The 20,149-nt window shown below is 42.1% G+C and overlaps 1 protein-coding gene and 1 long non-coding RNA gene across 10 annotated transcripts in view; one reads left to right on the forward strand and one right to left on the reverse strand.

Annotated features, from left to right (window-relative positions):
* Nucleotides 1–20,149, forward strand: part of RAD51B (RAD51 paralog B) — a 314,446-nt gene that overhangs the window by 217,841 nt on the left and 76,456 nt on the right. The window contains exon 11 of one of the 9 annotated variants that reach the window (XM_083605396.1): nt 7,795–7,899. The exons of the other annotated variants lie outside the window; for them this stretch is intronic. Within the exon in view, the coding sequence (XP_083461522.1) occupies nt 7,795–7,817 (23 nt within the window). The 3' untranslated portion in view covers nt 7,818–7,899. Of the gene's footprint in view, nt 1–7,794; nt 7,900–20,149 lie in introns of those variants that run through there. 9 annotated transcript variants of the gene reach the window in all.
* LOC310759132 lies at nt 15,236–19,901 on the reverse strand. Its single transcript, XR_014546233.1, has 2 exons — nt 18,552–19,901; nt 15,236–17,313 (listed from the first exon to the last, which is right to left on the reverse strand). It is a non-coding gene; the product is annotated as an uncharacterized lncRNA (long non-coding RNA).

Consider the following 20,149-nt stretch of genomic DNA (forward strand, 5'->3'; position numbering starts at 1 on the left):
CTGTTTCCTAATATTATTTTCATATTATTTATGATGGGAAACCAGGGCCCTCATGCCTCCAGTGCATATGAAATAGGTGTGCCTATAAGCAGAATGAGGCTCTCCAAGTAAAATGTCATTTAATGCTAATTGTCATGTGACTGGTTTTGATTTTTTTAAAATTATTATTCTTATGCAAAAAATTATTAAACAGCCAAAATAAAAACAAATACTAAAGTGGTGAACAACATAAAATCATCAATAAAATTGCATGAGTAAAAATAAGCTTATTATTCTCTACACTGACTGGCAGTGGCTTTCCACGGTTTCAGATGGGGTCCCACTCATCTTTCCCTATAGACCAAGCAATGGGGCCTTCTGCATTCAAAGTACCGTATTTTTCGCCCTATAGGACGCACTTTTTCCCCTCCAAAAATGAAGGGGAAATGTGTGTGCGTCCTATGGGGCGAATGCAGGCTTTCGCTGAAGCCTGGAGAGCGAGAGGGGTGGGTGCGCACCGACCCCTCTCGTTCTCCAGGCTTCAGGAAGCTATCCGCAAGCCGTGGGAGAGCTGCGCCCGAGCTTCCCCTGACCCCAGCCCCCAGAACAGGCAGCTCTCTGCAAGCCGTGGGAGGGCTGTGTGAAGTCGCGCAGCCCTCCCACAGCTTTTGGAGAGCTGCGCGAAGCCCGAAGCCTGGGGGCGCGCTGAGCTCAGCACCCTCCAGGCTTCGGGCTTCGCGCAGCTCTCCCACGGCTTGTGGAGAGTTGCCTGTTCTGGGGGCTGGGGTCAGGGGAAGCTCGGGCTTCCCCCGCCCTAGCCCTGCGCCTGGGGGGGAAATAATTTTTTTTTCTTTATTTCCCCACCAAAAAACTAGGTGCGTCCTATGGGCCAGTGCGCCCTATGGGCCGAAAAATACGGTAGTTGTGCCATGTCTGAACTACAACCCTTCTACTTATCTGGATCACCCCTCAGGGAAAGCCTGGCTGAAAAAATGTGTTTTAAGTGAGTGCCCCAACACACCTGATGTAAATACATGTTTGTAGAAACAGGGCCAAGAACTTTTTGCTGTTATGGGAGACTAAATCTCCAAGAAGCCTGTGCTTAGTCCTGGGGAGAGTGTGGTGGTGAGGTGGGCAAAATTACACTTGTACAACATGGCGGACTCAGACTACATACCTAATTGTAGCTTATGATCTTCTTGCAGGAATGCTCTGTAAATGTAACATTGCCCCCTGTTGTGGGCTTAATATGTTCTGGGCCCCAAGTACAAGGTTGCATGTTGTATTAAAAGAACCTTTCAAATAAGGAATTTTATGATTCTCTTTAACTTTCACTATAATGGTCCAATAATATTTGCAAACATCAAAGGCTTAATAGTTTAATTATCTCTGATTATAGGTGCCTTAGAATAGTGAAATCCACTTATATTCATAGCATAGGAAGATGGTGCCTGTGTTTATATACTGTTAATCTCAGGAATTCTGAACCAAGTCACCGAGAGTGCCCCATTTTCCCCAACCTTACTTTATTCTGTGTTGTTTAAAACAAAGTTTATAATACTGTGCAAAAAAACCTTCCATTCCCAACCTGATGGCCTTCCCCTCCCCCATTTGGCGAACGGTAAACATGATACGTTTTCTTTCCTGTTTATATCGCCAAAGGAAAGAGCAACATTATGTCAAGACTGATAGAGTAAGAATTAAACCCTACTACTGTATGTGCCCTTGCATTTTGAACCACAAGACGTTTCCTTTCTCCTCCCCCACACCCAGCTTTGCTCTATTCTTTTAAGCAAGCAGGATATTGACATTTACAAGACTTCTGGCCTTTGAAGTGCTAAGTAAACAAAGTTGTGACAAAATTCATTGCAGCTCCTGTTCATAAGCAGTGAAAAATAAGTACTGTGAGGAGAAAGAAGAGGCCACTTCAAAAGAACCTCTGCTTTGGAGGTGCTACTTTATTTGTTTGGTACCTTGAGATCAGCTGCTCAGATATAGCTGAGGTAAAAAGGATTGTACACTCTTAATAACAGGCTAATGTTGGGCACTGAACTTTTTCTTTCCAGTTCTACTAAGTGGAGATGGAGAATGGTGGTTCCAGCAACTTGGGAAGCAGTTTGCGATCTTCCTGGGAGGGGTGGTTTCAGCAGTGCTTTTTTTCTAAAAAAAAAAAATGTTTAGGGTTACTCTCATTTTGACTCAAGAAAATCACCGCTTTATAGTTTAAATCAGGAAAAAATAAATACAGTAAATGGACAAAGGTACAAAGAATATGCATTACACTGAGAAAGAAAAGGAAACCGCCATTGGAGGTGGTAACAACAAAACTGACCAATCACCGGGCTAGATTCCAACTCCTACTTCACACATTAAACGCTCGCTTCCGTCTGAGACTCAGGAAACATGACAGGAAATGAGGTTGCCATCAGGGGTAGCAACGGAACTGACGATTCACCATGCTAGAGAAGAAACTATTTTTTTTTAAAAAAAAAGTTTCTTCTCCCGTTAAATTCATAAAATGTTTAGGGGTATGCGTACCATGCGCCCCCCCAAAGCACTGAGTGTCAATACCTGTTCTCCCACAGCCCATCATCCTTTCTGTTGCCAGGACTGCTTCCTGCACTGTCATGGAAGAGGGAATGCCAGAAGCAGTCTCTGTAGATAGCAGCTCAGCTTAAATCGAAACGTCCACAGAGTTCAACGCTTTTAGTGGTATGATTTGCTCTAGGCCCATTTCCACTAATAACAGAACCAGGCTCGCTCCAGACTTTTGTTAGAGCAAGTATGTGGTGGTTTCTAAAGTATACTCAGTTTTCCAGTTTTCCATTGTATATTGAAACAGTGTCTGGTTTTATGGGGGTGGGGAAAGTGTTTTAAATAACAAAGCTGTGAAATCTTACGAGACTGTATAACATATCCCAAAGCCCAGACCCATTAGCATCTGAGATTTACCTTGGCATGGCCGAGCCTAAAAGTTTACCAGAGCGTACACAAATAGTTGCTGGTTCTAAGAACTGAGCAGACCTCAGCTTTGCATATGGCAGAATCTGGAAACCACAACTCACTAAAGAATTTCAGTGTGATGTTTGGCCGGCTGAAGGATGTCAGCATTGCTGAAGCAAGCTTGCGGTTAGACTTCTCTGCTGTAGGAGGATCCAAGCATTGAGTTATATTTTCCCCCTCCCCTTCAAACAAGCGATAATTTGTTTTTCTCCACAGTTTGAAGCAGCAACACCTGTGTAACCTTGGTTAACGACCAGCTCCAAGCACCTTCCTGCACTCAGCGCATGTTCTGCCAACTTGTCAAACATTTTTCCTTTAGAATGCAGAACAGCTTGAAAGCTGTTTTCATGGCAGCTGAATAAAAGGAAATGGTCTCTGGTTAGCACTAACAGTATGAACATAGATGTACGTACATGCCCGTGTGTTGGTGTAAAAAAAAAAATTAAGAGAGAGACATTCTCAAAAATGTGTAACTGTGAACACCACAGATGTTCTCTTAGTGTTGATTCGGACAGCCACAGGGCTTTTGGCAGTCACTGGAAATCTGGTTGAAATTGCTGCATGCATGTATGTTGTGCCTATGAATGCATCATGCGTTGTCTCACATGCGATCAGCCTCTTTGTACTCTATTACTAGCTACCTTAAATATTTAAGTTCGTTCATTTATATACCGCTTTCAACAGAAAGCACCCAGTAAAAAACAATTGATATAAAAAACGCAATACAAATTCCACACCGAAAGCTATACACTACAGTGGTACCTCGAGTTAAGAACTTAATTCGTTCTGGAGGTCTGTTCTTAACCTGAGGTACCACTTTAGCTAATGGGGCCTCCCGCTGCCGCCGCTCGATTTCTGTACTCATCCTGAAGCGAAGTTCTTAACCTGAGATACTATTTCTGGGTTAGCGGAGTCTGTAACCTGAAGCGTCTGTAACCTGAAGCATCTGTAATCCAAGGTACCACTGTACTAACAACATCAATAATCATAATCATACGCATGATGTATTACCAAGGTATAGTATTTAAAACCCATATCAGCTTGGGACCAGTTTACTTGAGGGATAGTCCCACTCGACTGCTTTGATCTTCAAAATTGGCACTGTTACAGGTTCGTTCTGCTCTTGTAAGAAGTTGATCTATCAGGGATTCTTTAGCTGTTATACCTGCATTGCAGGGGGTTGAGCTAGATGACCACTGTGACCCCTTCTAGCTCTACAATCCTATGATTATTTTTAGTGTGGCAGCACCTGCACTTTGGATGTCATCAGGCAGGCACCTTGGCTGTGCTCTTTTTGGTACCTCTTTAAAACATTTTTGTTTAAGCAAGCCTTTCTAGACATGTAGAAGCTACATGTGTTCCTTTTAGTTATTGTTGATTTTAATAATCTTTTGAATATTTTAATACCAGTTTTAATCAATAGTTTTAATGTGTTTGTTTAATATATTGTAAACCAGAGAGGATTTTTGGTTTGTGACTTTTTAAATAATCAAGCAGTATATAAATTTTGCTGAATCAAATTATTACTGCTCCACATTTTAAGTAACGTAATTAAGTAGCAATAAATAAAACACTCATGGTATTTGGCAAAAGGTGTGTAGAAGGGCCTGTATATGACCTATACACAGGAAGCCACTATGCAGAGCAATTTCAGTAGTGTTTCAGCAGCAATAGTATGCACCAAGGGTTGTGCCAGTTCGATAATACAGTGGGGACATTTTTAAGATTCTTGCTAATAAAAGACAAAGAATCCATTGTACCAAAATCACTCTTCTTTGGAGTTTGAGATCTGTGTCTCAGGCTGGTCAAACCTTCAACATGGGGGGGGGGATGATCTCTCCTCATTCTTAGTAATGAGGCAAACAGCTTTCTCAACATAAAAGGCCAACATTGCTCCATGTGACTCCTTTGAAGCCCATAATGGCAGAGCTGAAAGCAAGAGTTTTAGACTTAGGTATCTGGAATATGTTTTCTGTTTTGTCCATGTGAGGCAGCTTCATTCTCCTGAAAGGCATAGACGATTTCAGAAGTGCACACTGTTTCTCTACCCCCCTTCCCAGATATACCCTTCCCTTAAACACTGCACACAGCACAAGCTTTCTTTTGCAGCTGGTAGTTATCAACCAGAATAAGTGTGCACGCACAGGTCAACCATGGGAATGCATCAAGTATTAGATTTGAAAAAGAGCTGGGGAGGAGAGAGCAGTAAGAGGAAGAGGACTGTGGTCTTTTTGGCCTGATTACTATTATTATTATTACTGTCTGCCCTTTAAGAAGGAAAAAGGAAGAAAGATTACAGCAGCTTTGCTATTAAATGAAAAGATTAACATGCTGTGGGTGCTTTGCCAGGGTGTGATGAGATTTGCAGGAGATGAGTGGCTGCAAAGCGGGACTAATGAAAAGCAGGCCACGGAAACCATGTGCTGTGTGGGCCCCCAAATTATCTTGCTTCTCTCTTCCAGGCATCTTCCAGATATCTTCCAGATATTTACTGAGATCCCCACCAGAAACAAAAAAGCCAGCACTGGGATGGGGTCATTTGATAAGTCTTCCTTCCTGAGGTTCTTGGAAGTGATCCATTCTCTGACTTAGCAGCTTTGGTTTCCTTCTTAAGATGAAGTGAAAAGCAATAGTGGCTCAGCCCAGCCTAGTTTTAAGTTTCATGGTACCTTATTTGGTGTGTGTGTGTGTGTGTGTGTGAGAGAGAGAGAGAGAGAGAGAGAGAGAGAGAGAACTGGGGGGTGCTGAAGGGAGACAAGGAGGATATGTACGGTGAGTGTAGTTGTCGGCCTTCTTAAAAATTTGTGTTCTTCTGCTCCCCCCTCCCCTTCAAAGCCTGGGACTCAACTGACTTGTTTTTCCTTGCTCCTTGGGAAGGTTCAAGGTAAGAGATAGGAAACTAGCTTCTCAAGGAACAGTATTGAAAACAAAATACAGGCACTCCCCACTTATGCAGGAGTTACGTTCCTGGCCCCTACATGCATAAGTGAAATTGCGTAAAGTGGGGCGCACCCTCTAAACACCCTCAGAATGCGTTCTCCGCCACTCACTCTTCAATCCATACAAAAAATACTGAGCACAATAAAATAACGCTTGTGATCTATTCACACAGCCAAGTTTACCAATTCTATTACGTTTGTATTGAGGTCACACTATGAGAATGTAAACCCTTTCTTGAATGTTTTAAAGTGAAAAGTTCAGACAAGCTCCCATTTGGCTTCTTCATAAACAGTCAAAGTGTCCCCTTCCATTCATGAACATGTGTGGTACTTTGAGTTGACAAGTGTATTTGCTCTCTCTGTACATATCAAGGTATTTGCTAAAGAAAGTTAAAGGACCCTGAATTTTGATTTGCTAGATTTTCTGTCTGTAACTTTAATTGTCTTCATTGCAGATTATTTAAAAAAAAGGCCACTTCACGTGTATAAACCCAATTTATCCTGAATCAGAACAGTTCTTAAGCTCTGTGACTTGCTATACTCTAAAAACCCCTTTAAGCTGGTTTATGTTCCCATGGACAATGAATGCAGCCAGACAAAGGCAGGATCAGTGCCAACATAGAGCTGTGCTTTTTACTAGTTGTTATGGCAGGATATTATACATAAACCAGAGTGGCTCTCCCTTTATGGTAACAGGAGTGAGGAGGGGAGTGAAAAGGAATTAAAGGGGTCAGAAGTCATACTCTCTGATGGATGGCAGAATCTCTCCCTGGTTTATGGTCTCTGGTGACTCTGGTTCCTTGATTTTAATGACTGACCTAACAAGACATTGCAACCTTCCTTCCTTCAGAGACTAGACTGATGCAAAGTTTGACAAGATTTAAGAAAGAATGCATTGTGCCTTTGATCTATAGGACTATTTTTAATCTGTCATCCGAGAGATAAAATGTCAGAGGGGCCTCCATTTATTTTCTAGAAGCTTTGACCGAGTTAAAAAGTTCCCTTAAACCTTAACTTCAGTGGTTTTACTGCTTCTTGTGTTAACAAAAAAGCACTACTAGTAGAAAAGGGACTTCATGCATCCAAATTGATTAAACTTTTTAGCCCACTTGTTGGGACCAGTTGAAAGGCTGTGATAGAAATGACACGATGCACACAGGTTCTTGTTTGTTCTTGCACTTCAATGTTATGCTATGCCTGAAAGGCAAATTGTGTGCCCGTGGAGGAAATGAAATGTCATCAAGAAACTGTAAGTTGCTGACAGTGTCATGCCTTCCTGTCAGTGCATGGAAAGGCTGGGTCTTGTCTATTATAATGGCTCTGGAACTAAAGCCAAGTCATAATCATCCAAGTCTCAAGAGAGATTGTAAAGCGAAACAGTTCTTGGCCAAGAAATCATCATATGGGTCCATAGTAATCAGACTGAGAAATATTCTAAGCGTACATGTCAGTTTGGAGACAGTATTAACAACGAATATTCAATTAGCATTTAGTGACACCCTTTTCCTGCTTAAAATAACCGATCCAAATAAAAAATAAATGTTTGGGAAGGAATTTCAGTGAAGGTGGCCCAGTGCCAACTAAGCTTTAAGGCTGCTGGCTTGCAGATCTAAAACAGCATCAAAATAAAAAATAAAAATTGATGCAGCAAAATTTAAAAATAATAAAGTGGAATGGGCTGGTGGACTGCAATAATTGACAGTTGCGCACAGGTAGGTATTTTTTATTATTATTGAGAATGATAAATTTCAAACAGGGAAACTCCAGTTACGGAGGATGGGGATTGTTGACTCCTGTGATGTTATGAATCTACCCCTCAGGCTGCATCTCAAAACTTTAAAATATGTGTATGGCTTTTCATATGTTCAAATAGGGCAAAGGAAGAATGGAACTTAAAAAATTGAGAGCAGTCCTGAAGGATGAGGGAAGACTGGTGCCTTTCTGGAGGCAGGGTTGAGAAGAGCTTCCTTCAGAGGAAGGAGGCTTGTATGAAAGGAACATTGATGTCTAGACAGGTAACAGAGAACATTATACAGAATTAAATATTACAAAGGGAGAGCCGCCATGGAGAAAGCAAAGGGAGATCCTGCAGGTAATGCAGTGTCCCAGGGAAAGTGGAGAAAAAGCTCTCATTTAACACATCTAACATTAGACTGGATAGAACACTGGAAAGGACAGCTCTAGGATGGAGTAGAACAGGGGTGGCCAACTTCCAAGAGACTATGATCTACTCACAGAATTAAAAACTAGCAGTGATCTACCCCTGATTTTTAGGGGTTCGGGGGGAAAGCCACGTTTTATTGGGGTTCAGGTCACAGTTGTTGAGGGATTTTTAGAGAGGGGGTTCAGGAGGCTGAAGTTGATTTGCTTATTTTAGGGAGGGGGAACGCAACATTTTTAAAGTATTTTGGGGAGAAAGAGAAACAGCAATTCACAAAAGGATCACAGGGGGTAAATAGCCTCAGTTTGTAAACTCCGTCTTCTGTTCTCCAACAATGGAGGGTGGGGTGAGGGGCCGGGCCGGGCCGGAAGGGGGCCAGCGATCGACTGCGATCGACATAAACATCGCAGGGATCTACCAGCAGATTGCGATCAACCTGTTGGACATCCCTGGAGTAGATTATCTAGTGGGTTTTTTACTGTTTATTCCCTCTGTTTTTAGCACTTTTACAACTATCTCTGAATACACTACTATGTTTTTACCAACTATTGAATCCCCAATCTTGTGCCTTCATCCCACCTTCAGAAAATGAATTCAATGCATTTTGTAAATTACTGCATCAGCAGCTATATTGATCCCAAGGGTCACAGCCCATAGCGTAGATGAAGGTAGAAATGATCAACTGCAGGCTTTCCTGTTGCTGGCTTTGCTGAAGGCTTGACCTCTTTTTCTTTTTTTTTTTAAAAAGACTTCAACAGCTGTTTCTGCTTAGAGACCACTGGCATCTTTATGAACTGTTTTTTCCATTCACCCTCTCTCCTTTCTCAGCAGCAATGAATTATGTAAGATTACATTCCTGCCCTTTCCTTATTAATGTTCTGGCAGACATATCCCTATGAAGTGGATCCACATAGTCTCTCTGGATTGTGCGGACATATACACAACAGAAACACCCCACCCCCACAGCACACACACATTAAATATGTATACTCAGAAGTTCAGGAATATTCTCTCATAAATTGTCCACATTTTCAGGAATATTCTCTCATAAATTGTCCACATTTTTATTCATCTGATACTCCTAAAAGCAGATGTAAACAATCTTACTACTAGCTGTACATGTAACCCTTCCAGTTCTTCACCCATCTTGCAGGGAACAATCCAAGCTCCTGCTGGTTTCTTCCCCCAGTCTTTCCCTGTCAGGCCCAAATACTTTATCCTCGCCTTAGCCATGGTTAAGTTATTTCAAACAACCATGGTTATCCTTACAGGTTTTGCTTTTAATAAGGACATAAAGCCTGAGTGTGAAGCTATCTTGAAGTCTCTGGTTTAAAGTGAACTAATCCTAGCATTCATCATGTTTCATATCAGTTTTGAAATCACACTTAATTATGGTTTAGGTGGATGATGGACTCTACAGGCAAGAGGGGAGAGAGATTAGGGGAAGGGAGCAGGCAGACCCACTGTGCCCTCTTGATTACTTGACCAGCGATGGGGGATCTTGGCCCATTATGTCTCCATCAGCACGTGACGCATCTTGTCATAATTTGAGTTTAGAGAATAATTTGTATTGGATAAAGACTGTGGCTTTAACTGCATCGTCTCCTACAGGGGTGAGCAACCTTTTTTCTGCCCAAGAGAAATGGTCTCAGCAATGTTATGGAGGCCACATGCCAGTGGTATGTGGGAGCAGAGGCAAAAGTGGGCGGAACAACAGATATGTCTGTACAGGAGGCCACACAAGTCAGGAATTTCTCCACACACCCTACACATGCATATGGCAAGCAAGAGGCATTATCACAGCTCAAGGACAAATACCAGCCGGGTAAAAGCATTCAGGTTGGCTGGTGAGGGGCATAGACTGGGGGGTGGAGGCATGACTTGGAGAGGGTTCCAAGGGCCAGATAGAGTTACTTGGAGGGCCGCATTTGCTGTACTAAACCTCTGCAATTATTTAAAAGTAATTAAAATCATATTAAAAAGCAGGTAAAGTTTGTTGGTTGAGTTTCCAATGGAGGAGGAATGTGCTAGCTTTCAGTTCTGTTCATTCAAGAGCTTGCATGCCATTTGACCAACAAACTCTATCCTCTTACCTAGTTTTTTATCTCTTAAACTGATTTTAATTACTAGATATTAAATGCAGAAGTGTAGTAGAGCATGCATATAAAGGTAGTCTTTATCCGATATAAATTAATCTCCTTGTTCAAATAATGGCAAGAAATAAATAAGTCCAATAAAAGGTATCCTCTTATGTAGTTTGCATTTCTTAGCCTTTCAAGCCAAGACTGATCTTTATTTATTAACATGTCAGTATAGAATATGTGGTTTCATACTGCATCCAGAAAATAATTGTTTCCATATGATTTAGTCAGTCTTCTGCTCTTCAATAGGAGATAAACTAGTTTAAGACAATTCTGGTTAGGCATCAATCATCAGTAAATATAAACTAAATTGGTGCATTCTCTGGGTGCATAATAAATTGTAAACATGAACATTGCAGCGTGGCCCACATGCACATTGGGCCAAATTAGATTGTTCACATAGCTGTTGGTTGACTTTCAACCTGACCAGAATTTGAAGGAAACATCAGTTGAATGAATTGTTGCCTGTTGGTGTGGCTGCCACAATTTGTAACAACTTGAAAAGGGGGCATCAGAATTAAGCAAACTGCAGCAACTATCTATGGGGGGGGGGAGAGAGAGAGAGAGAGAAATGTATACATACACATACATATTTAAAGTTTAGAAAAGAACATTCTAAACTCTTCGAATGCTGATCCTGATGCAGTGTTTCAGAATAGTTTCTGAATCCATACCTATTTCCCAAGGATTAATTCTTGATGCCTTTAGTATATGGAAATGGACAAGTACTGCAAGGGGCTTACTGCCTTGATATTGTTCCTTCTGCAATGGACCCAACTCTGGGGAAGCTTACTATGGAACTAGGCTTTTCCCATTATTATGGTCCCAGACCCTCAGAATTCCCACAAACCTGGAATGTGTCTCCCAAAGAAGAGCTAGGATAATTTTATTATTGTCAGAACATAGTTCAATTCAGATTTTCCCAGGCTGAAGTGAGAAGAGATATGTGATATATGTTGTGGCTTCTATTATTTTACCAGCTATAAACTGTAAATCTTCTTGCTGGATTGGTAACTTCTAGAATTTTCAGGTAGTCATATTTCAAACACTTCCTCATGTAAAAGTGGCAGACAGGAATGGAGCATTTCAGTGTCACATATAAAACTCAGTTTCCGCCTGAATTAAAATTCTAACCGTTTGTTGAAAATTAGACACATTTAGGGAGCAATCCTGCTCCCTCACAGGGCAGCTAAGGATAGACTGCCCTCTCTGTGGGTGGAGGCATCCTAGTATGACCATGGAAAGCTTCACCACTGTTGCTCTTATGCTGGTGATGCTTTTCAGGGTGGTGGAGGCAAAAATGGGGTGCATTGGATTTAAAGCCCCTTCATTCCCCCAACAGCTCCTGAAAAAGGCAAAAAAACCTATGCCAGCCTGGAGCTGGCACTATTATTCCCCTCCCCTTATTGGTGTCAATGGAAGGGGATTGTTTTAAGGACTGGAAAGGACAGAAAATTATGAGAGCTGAATCCCTACTTTCTGCCCTGCCAGAGCAAACAGCAGGGCTGAAGAAGTGGCAGTTCTTCCACCACAGAATCTCCCCACCACCACTTCTCCAAGGCAAATTTCTCTTTGCAAATATGAATTTGGCTGTGGAATTCCAAATGGCCCAGCTTTTTAGTTTTCTCAGAGTAAACTTGGCACATTTCACTAGGAATCAAGATATTACTGTTTGAGGAAGCATTCCATGTTCTCAGAATGAGGAACAACTGTAGTACAGCCAATAGTTTGTTCAGCTTGATGAAATGAAATCAAGCTTCAGAACTCCATTACCACATTTTAAATGCACGTTACAAGCACAGCTTATTAGCCAGTTTTCTGCCTGCACAGTATTATTCCCATTACTGGGGAAGAGTGTGAAGAACAGAGTACCCAAACAGCTGAGAGCCAGAACTAGAGCTCAGGCATTTCTAGTTTCCTAGTCCTTGGTCGAATCTTTTAGACCAGACTGCTAGGGGGATAGTTCCATATCTGGGATCCAGCAGAAGATGCCAAGCTATGAGGTCTAGTCCAAGAACATTGTCTCCAATAACACCGAAACAGCACATAAGCAGTGAAGCCAAAGAACACGAAACTTTATTTTTTCAGAGACATCATACCAAAGGTCTTCTTGAGTTTTCACTCTTGAAGATGAATTCTCCCAGCTCCCTGGGGTCCAGAACCTTGACTTGCTTGCTAAAGGATTTTGGCTCACACTAGTTTGTGTATTTGCTTCCTTGGCTGACATTTCATTTATATGATTTAGTTTTCTTCCCTGTGCTAAAAAATCTTACCGCTTATGAGAGAACAGTATTAACGTATAAATAGTGATGGGATTTGAACAGACTGGGAGATCTAACCTGTAATGAAGAGCTAGCTGTCAGAGCCCTTTTTAAATAGCATATGGGATGACAGGCAATGTTCTGTGCGGTTATTGCTGGAAGGACTCTAGAGCAGGGGTGGGGGATCTACTCTGCTGTAGAGGATGGAAAGGTCAGTGGTGAAGCATATGCTTTGCACACAGAAGAGCTCATCTTCAATCACTGGCATCACCCATTAAAATAGGGATGAGACTCTCGAGATGTGATGAATTCCAACTCTCAACAGCCTCAGCCAGCATGGTCAGTGATGAGGGATGCTGGGAATTATAGTCTAGCACTATCTAAATGGCCACAGGTTGTTCACCCGTCAAACAATTAAAAGGCTCATGTAGCAGGTGATAGAACTTCTGCATGAGACCATGGAGAACAGCTTGCAGTGTTGGCTAGATGGACCAATGGTTTCACTCCTCTGCAAAAGGAAATTCCACATGTTTTAACAAATGTGCTTAGAAATATACTTACTAAATGGTATCTCTTCTCAAGTAGAACTTTTATCTGGAGGGTTTTGTAGCAGTAACTTATCAGAGTTTCTTGCCATTTGTTTTTTGTGCTTTACTGTAGAACTTTTGTGTTACATAGATCCCCCCCCCAATAATCCCCAACTTTTTCAAATATGGGGGGAACATACACTGTTCATCGGTGCGGGGTTAAGTTCATGTTACGTGTACATGTGTGTATTGGAGACTTGATGCCTTCCCCATGAAAAACAGTTGCAGGCGGTGGTATTGATAGCAGAGAAGTGGTAGCAGGAGGGGCACTTCACTGCTTCCAGCATGCCATTTCTATTCTGAATCTCCTCCTCCTGAAGCTGTTTGTACTGCCTGTGTGTGTGTGTATAAATATTTCATACTGAGGTCCCTGAAAGAAAGGTGGAATATAAATGTCATAAAGAGATATCCGGGATCTAATTTCAAACTGCCAAAGCTCAAGGCTGCTATGCTGTGTGCACTGGGAGTAGGTATTGTTAGCCAAGTAATACTTTCATTGAGCATGTTTCGATACAGAAAAAGGGATCAAGGTGCTAGAACAACTCTACTTTGAGGAAAAGTATCAATGTTTGGGGCTTTTTAGGTGAGCAAAGGAGAACATGCTAGTACAGCAAAGTACAGTCATACCTCGGGCTGAAGTAGCTCCGGGATAAGTATTTTCGGGTTGTGCGCTGCGGCGACCCATTACTTCCGGGTTTTGCTGCTCGCGCATGCGCAGACGGTCAAAATGACATCAAGCGCATGCGTGGAAGCAGCAAATCGCTACCCGTGCAAGCCCAGACGCGGGTTGCGTTCGCTCCTGGATGCAAACGGGGCTCCAGAACGGATCCCTGTTCACATCCAGAGGTACCACTGTATGCTTCAAAAGTTTACAAGGAAAGCATGCCTTAAAAGCAGTTTAAACACATTCATGGGAGATACCAATGTCTACTGGTCATGATGGCTATATATTAACTCAAAAACCAGAGGTGGTATGCCTCTGAGTACCAGATGCTGGGGAGCACAAGTGGGGAGACCCCTGTAGTGCTCAGGTCCTGCTTGCTGGCTCCTCATGGGCTGGTCCACTGTGAGAACAGGCTGCGGGACAAGATTTGTTTTATTTATTTTTTATTTATTAGATTTATCTACCGCCCTTCTTTGTAAGATCTCAGGGCAGTTCCCAGAATACAATACAGGACAAAAACAAGTAAATAATTAAAAACAAAACAGCAAACCTACATTTCTTCTGTCTAGCTTTTGGTTTGGCCGGTTAGTCCATTTGGGTGTTTCTGGTGCCGTTAAACCTGTGTTTTCTGTATTATTTAAGTTTTGTTTTAAGTTATTAACTCAGGCCACCTTAAACCTTGGAAAATCTGCTAATACTAGGGAAGCAAGCAAGATGGTGCAGCCGGACTTTTTATTATTCTTTGATTCATGCTACACAGGTGCATTCACAGTTGATGAATGTCTCCTCTCATGGTTCTTGTGTAGTAAAGAATTGAAGAGTCAACTCCACTCTGACGCAGAAGGAAGGCTCAGCCACTCTGTAGGGGTGGTGTGAGGGGCCTGGCTTATTGGCGCCTGTACTTTAACTTTTCTCCAGAGGCCTCTGGGACTATTGGTCCCATAACCTTGGCAGCGCACATTCACTAAAAGTAGGTTTGTGAATTACTTTTGGAGGCCAGTATGGGAATATGGCGAACTCAAGCTGAGGTTCTGAATTGGGCTAGGGATGGAGCTGCAGTTCACCTGCTGTGTTTTCTCTGCCCAGGGACTTGATAAAGCTCCTTCTTTTCCCCCCGACCCTCATCCCCGCTTTCCACAGCAAAGAGCGTATACAAGGAGGCCCTTTCATCTTGGCATATCCCCCTGCTGATTAATGTGATGCAATGTTCCCACGTAGGCAGAGGCAACAGTATGTCGGCCATGTAATTAGGAGCCAGATAATGAATGCTTAGAGGCTATTCAGACAGCACTCCCACCTCCCTGCCGACCAAGGCTGTTTCTCAGCAGTGAAGCCAAGTGGAAGAAAGGGTGGCACAAATCCTATTGGCCCTCTGCTTAATTGTGTTGAAAAGCAGGGCCTCATACTGCAGTGGGGGGATGGGCTGAGGGAACACTGGACAAATGGATCTCCCTCAGTACTGTAGGGCCAAACTTTTCGGTGGTGGTTTTTTTTTAAAAAAAATGTGTTTGACCTTGTGGCCGCAGAAGCTCTAAACATGCACATCCCTGTGTGCATTTTTTAAAATGTTTCAGATCATTAGGGAAAGCCACCATAATAAGCACAAGGCTGTCCCTTCTCCGTAACCCAGGGGCAAAGATGCTGCTGCTTAGTAGCCTTTGAAATGTGGGAAACAAGCCAGGCATACAAAGGGGTTATTCTTGTTATGGGCCTTTACAGTTACACCGCCATTCGTTGTCCAATTAATAGTTGTAAAAAGGCTATCCCTTTTCTCCGGGCCTCACATAGGGAAAATAATAATCCATTGGTGTAACCAGGCTTGGCCAGATGTCTTGACGAAAATAAAGTATAGCTCTAAAATTAGCGGCAAGTTTGTCTGATAAGCTTCGCTCCAGACGAATCTGTTGCCAGACTTTTCCAAACCCCCCAAAGCCAATGAGTTTCCAAAATGCCTGCTAATATGTTTATTAACTGGGGAAGGGGGTGTCACACTTGAGCATGTGATGAATGTAAAGCATCCTGCTTGCATGTATTCAGTTCTGAATGGAATCTCTAATTCAACCAGTCTCTGACTGAACAGGACCGAGCAAGTGATTTGGAATTTCAACATCAGCTTCTGGCTAGTACACAGCATTTTCAACACAAAGATCAAGGGCCACAGTTCATAAGAAAGGAATAATCAGCAGCCTGTTCATAAGGCTTGCTGTGACATCATCACGAAGGGCTGTAGGTGGGCTGCACCATCAACTGTACCAGAGCAACACATACCATGTTGTATTATAATGTTATGCATCATTCAGAGTAGTATTGAAATTGGTAGAACAGAAGGAGAGCTCTCCTGAATCAGACCAAAATTTCATCTAGATCAGTATCCTGTTTCTCACTGTGCAAGGGCATTGCAAAACCTGTGACTGCTGGGTCTTGTGGAGGGCTTTGAAAATCATTTTGCGGGTTGTGCATTTACCTGGATAATTTGATTTCACACAGTGAACACACAAAAGGGTCAGCTGACATCCAGGTGACTGACAAATGGGCAGCCACACCCACCAGTCGGATTTGGCCTATGAAGGACATAGTGAGCTGGCCCACCAGCCAGATCCATTTCCCCACCCTTTCTGCAGCCCAATCATATGCATACATGTCCTGTCCATGAGGTATACCCCAGGTGGAATAGCTTAGAATATCAGCCTTAATACGCATTTTTATCAAGTAGGATGGAGACAGGTAGCCCACAGTATTCCCTGGGTTCTTATTAAAGCACCCTTTTGACTTGTCTTCCTTTAGCTTGCAGCCAAAAAAGGCTCTTTTCCATCTCCAGTTTTTTCAACCCCTATCCATTCTGAGCCAGCATTTTTTCCCTAGCAAAATAGCTCAATTTTCTAATTTTGGGTTCAGTTTTAACTGACAGTTCTGTGACAGATCTGTTGCAACATTTGCTGGGCAAGTTTTTCCATACTCAAATTCAATGTAGACAAATTTTTCCATCTCCTAATATTGTGCATTTTGTTTGAGTAACTTTATCCCATGTTAGTTGGTTTAATAAAAACCTAACTCTGTTGAAATATCAACAATGGTGAAATTAGTAGGGATACATTTAGGTGTTGTTGTTGTTTTTTTAAAAAAATGTATCTACAGAAGAACAGCAATTAAGCATGTTTCTTGTTTAGTGATGCCATCCCTAGTTATTGCTTCTATGAGGCAAAGAGGGTCAGAGCAGAGCCTAATGTGTCCCTGACCTGTCCAGGGGGACAAAACAGAAGAGCTTTTGTTTTATTTGTTTATACAGTGACTCACTCTGTAGTAACTGGGTTAAAGTCCACTTAGAAATGAAGAGAACAAAAGGCGTCCTGTTAGTACTGGACATTTGCCTCTTAAGATATCATAGAAAGGATCTTTTTTAATACTGCAGCAGGATGCAGGAAGCCACAAGCTTATGGGAACATAGCAGCACTTTGGAAAGGAAAACACAGCCTCAGACTTTCATCTGCAGATTTCTCCCTTCATTTTTCCTTTAGCTTCTTTACCGCCTGCTGGAGCTGAAAGAATCAGAGCCCCAAATTTCCATACATCACAGGCTCCTGAAGAGAAAGGAAAAACATTGGATTGGAGGGCTTGGGTCCTCTGTTGCTGCAAGCCCCAGAGACAGAAGGGGAACACTGCTTTATGCAACCTCTTGGATTCTTCTGTGCAGAGAACTGTGTTTTCATTATTGTGTTATCTGATCTCTAAATCCCCAAACCCCCTACCAGACAGAAAATTCATCAGTACTGAATGCCACAGTCCCAGAGTAAGAATATAGGATATTAAGTGGTATTACTGTGTATGTCATTTACTTGCACATCCTAAAATGCTTTCTAAACTATAAAACTGCACAAACCCTGTAGATGGAAATAGCTCTGGAAAGGGTGGTAGTTACTGAACTTCCTTTTTTCATTGTCTCCCTTCAAGACGCTTGAGTTGCCCACTGTGGTCCATTCATAGTGATGCGGAATGCTCAATTAACTGCTTCCCACCAGAGATTCCTACTCCACCTTTTTAGACCTCAGGAAGGACCGGGAGATTCCCTCTAGCTCATTGGATAAGGCATTTTGGAGAAACTTTAAGTTGGCCCACGCCCATCTCGGCTCCCGATGCCTGTGTTGTAGTTTTTGGCTACCTAAATTGTCCAACTGCTAAGTTTCATATAACTCCAAATTTCTGCCTTACAACTAGTGAGTACACATGTGGGCGAAGGCTTGTGGGTTTTTATAATATTACCCTGAACCATGCCTTTTACTTTTATTTTCCTTGAGAGAGAAGGGGTAGGATTTAGGAGTGTTATGCAAAAAGGCCGGAAATTCTGTCTGCCTTGGAGGGTAGGTTTGATCTTGTGTTAGAAATTGGTGCGTTTTTGGAAATCATCCTACATAAATCCTTGGGTTTGGAGACGTGATATTTGATAAGTGTAAATCCAGCAAAAATAGTTTTGAGGTAGGTTTTTTTGGTGTTTTTTTTTTTTTAAGGGTGGAGTGAATTTTTCACATCTGTTCAGTGCTGAAGGTGACCAGCTCTTGCTCTTGTAACAGCAACTGCCAATGTCTGTCCAGGGCCAGCATTTTTCTCTGACCCCAGTTTACAGCTTCCCACATGAGCATGCTGCGCCCAGGCTACTCTTGCCAAAGAAAGCAAGAGCTCCTGTAGCATTAGAGCCTCAGTTCTTCATTGAAACTGGAGAGCATATGAAACTCATTCAAGCACAGGGTGAGTGTTGCTGTGACCTGGCTTTCAAACCACCATCACCAACCTCTCTCTTATGTAAAACAAAAAAAAAGCTCACATTCAGTATTTTTGTAATAATTCCATTGTTTTGTCATCTCAAAATAGCTACGTCTTAGATGGAAGGAAGTCAGAATATTGCTATACAAAACAAACCAGAGTTAGCAAGCCATCAATCACATGCCACTCAAGTAATTAGCATGCACATATATGCACTCCTTAATGACCCCACAATAACAAACCAAGGCCGCTACAGGGAAAGGGAGGCAAATGCACATTCATAGAACAGAGAAAGTAACCATGAAAGAAAGCGTAGGGGATAGAAAAAGCAAAGCAATAGGGCATCAGACAGCACTGTGTTATATTTCAGATAGGTCCAATTAAATTTTTGCTTGAGTTCCCTAATTAAAACTTGAATAGCATTCAGAAGAACTTTCTGTAGATGCTGAGAATGTGGCAGATAGAAGGCTCAAGTTACCTTTGCATTAGGTTTTATTTTGCTGCCAAGTATCTCTCTCTGTTTAATTATATGATTGAAATGGACCAACTAGACTGCTTAGAGGTTTTATTACAAACAATATATAAATTTTGTTAAATAAAAAGAAGAGTGAACACAAACATTGGTTTGTTTGCTTTTCCACCCTTTTATATACTTTAACACCAATAGTGTAATATCTCAATGCAAAGGAATAGCTAAGTGGGGTTGTTGTTGTTACTGTTGTTACTGTTTTTCTTAATGGTTTTTATTTTATTCTGCCTTATTACTGTTTTTCTTAATGGTTGTAGTAGGTGTTTTTACAGAACAATAAAACAGAGGGTTAAGGGGGCAGAGAGGGAGTAAGGTGTGGATCCCAGAATCTTAATGGGCTGTTTCACACATAATACTAACTCACGGTTTAGCACTATTCAGAGAACCTCAGTGAGCCTGATCAGAGTGTTGCACACTATTCTCCTGCATGGCTGGGAGCAGAACTTTTGTGATTATTTTCAGTCCTGAATATTTGTTTAGTACTACATACAAAGTGGGAATCCCAGTTGAAAACAAACTCTGAAAAGTTGGCTTCATGGTTCACAGTTTGAAGTTGGTTTATTATGAAATTCGTTAGACTTTGTTTCAAATCGGGATTTCTGGTTTCTTTGTAAGGCTAAGATGAGATGCATTGAAACTTAAGTAATCTTGGCAGGTCGCCTAATCCCTGATGCACGGGAGGAAGGAAAGGCACACAGACCCAGCACCTTTGCTCAGGCTTGCTGAGGCTCATCCTCATATCACTAAACCATGCTGGGGTCAACAGCATGTGCAGGCTGCGGCTGGTGGGATTTGTAATCCAAAACATATGGAGGGCACCAGGTTGGGGAAGTTTGGTATAGATGCTGAAAACATACTCACTGATATCCATTCCTGTTTGGGATATACAGTGGTACCTCGGGTTACATACGCTTCAGGTTACAGACTCCGCTAACCCAGAAATATTACCTCGGGTTAAGAACTTTGCTTCAGGATGAGAACAGAAATCGTGTTCCGGCGGTGCGGCGGCAGCAGGAGGCCCCATTAGCTAAAGTGGTGCTTCAGGTTAAGAACAGTTTCAGGTTAAGAACAGACCTCCAGAACGAATTAAGTTCTTAACACGAGGTACCACTGTACTCATTAGCCGAGAG

This window comes from Podarcis filfolensis (genome assembly GCF_964270895.1).
Source record: "Podarcis filfolensis genome assembly, chromosome: 1".
NCBI lineage: Eukaryota > Metazoa > Chordata > Lepidosauria > Squamata > Lacertidae > Podarcis > Podarcis filfolensis.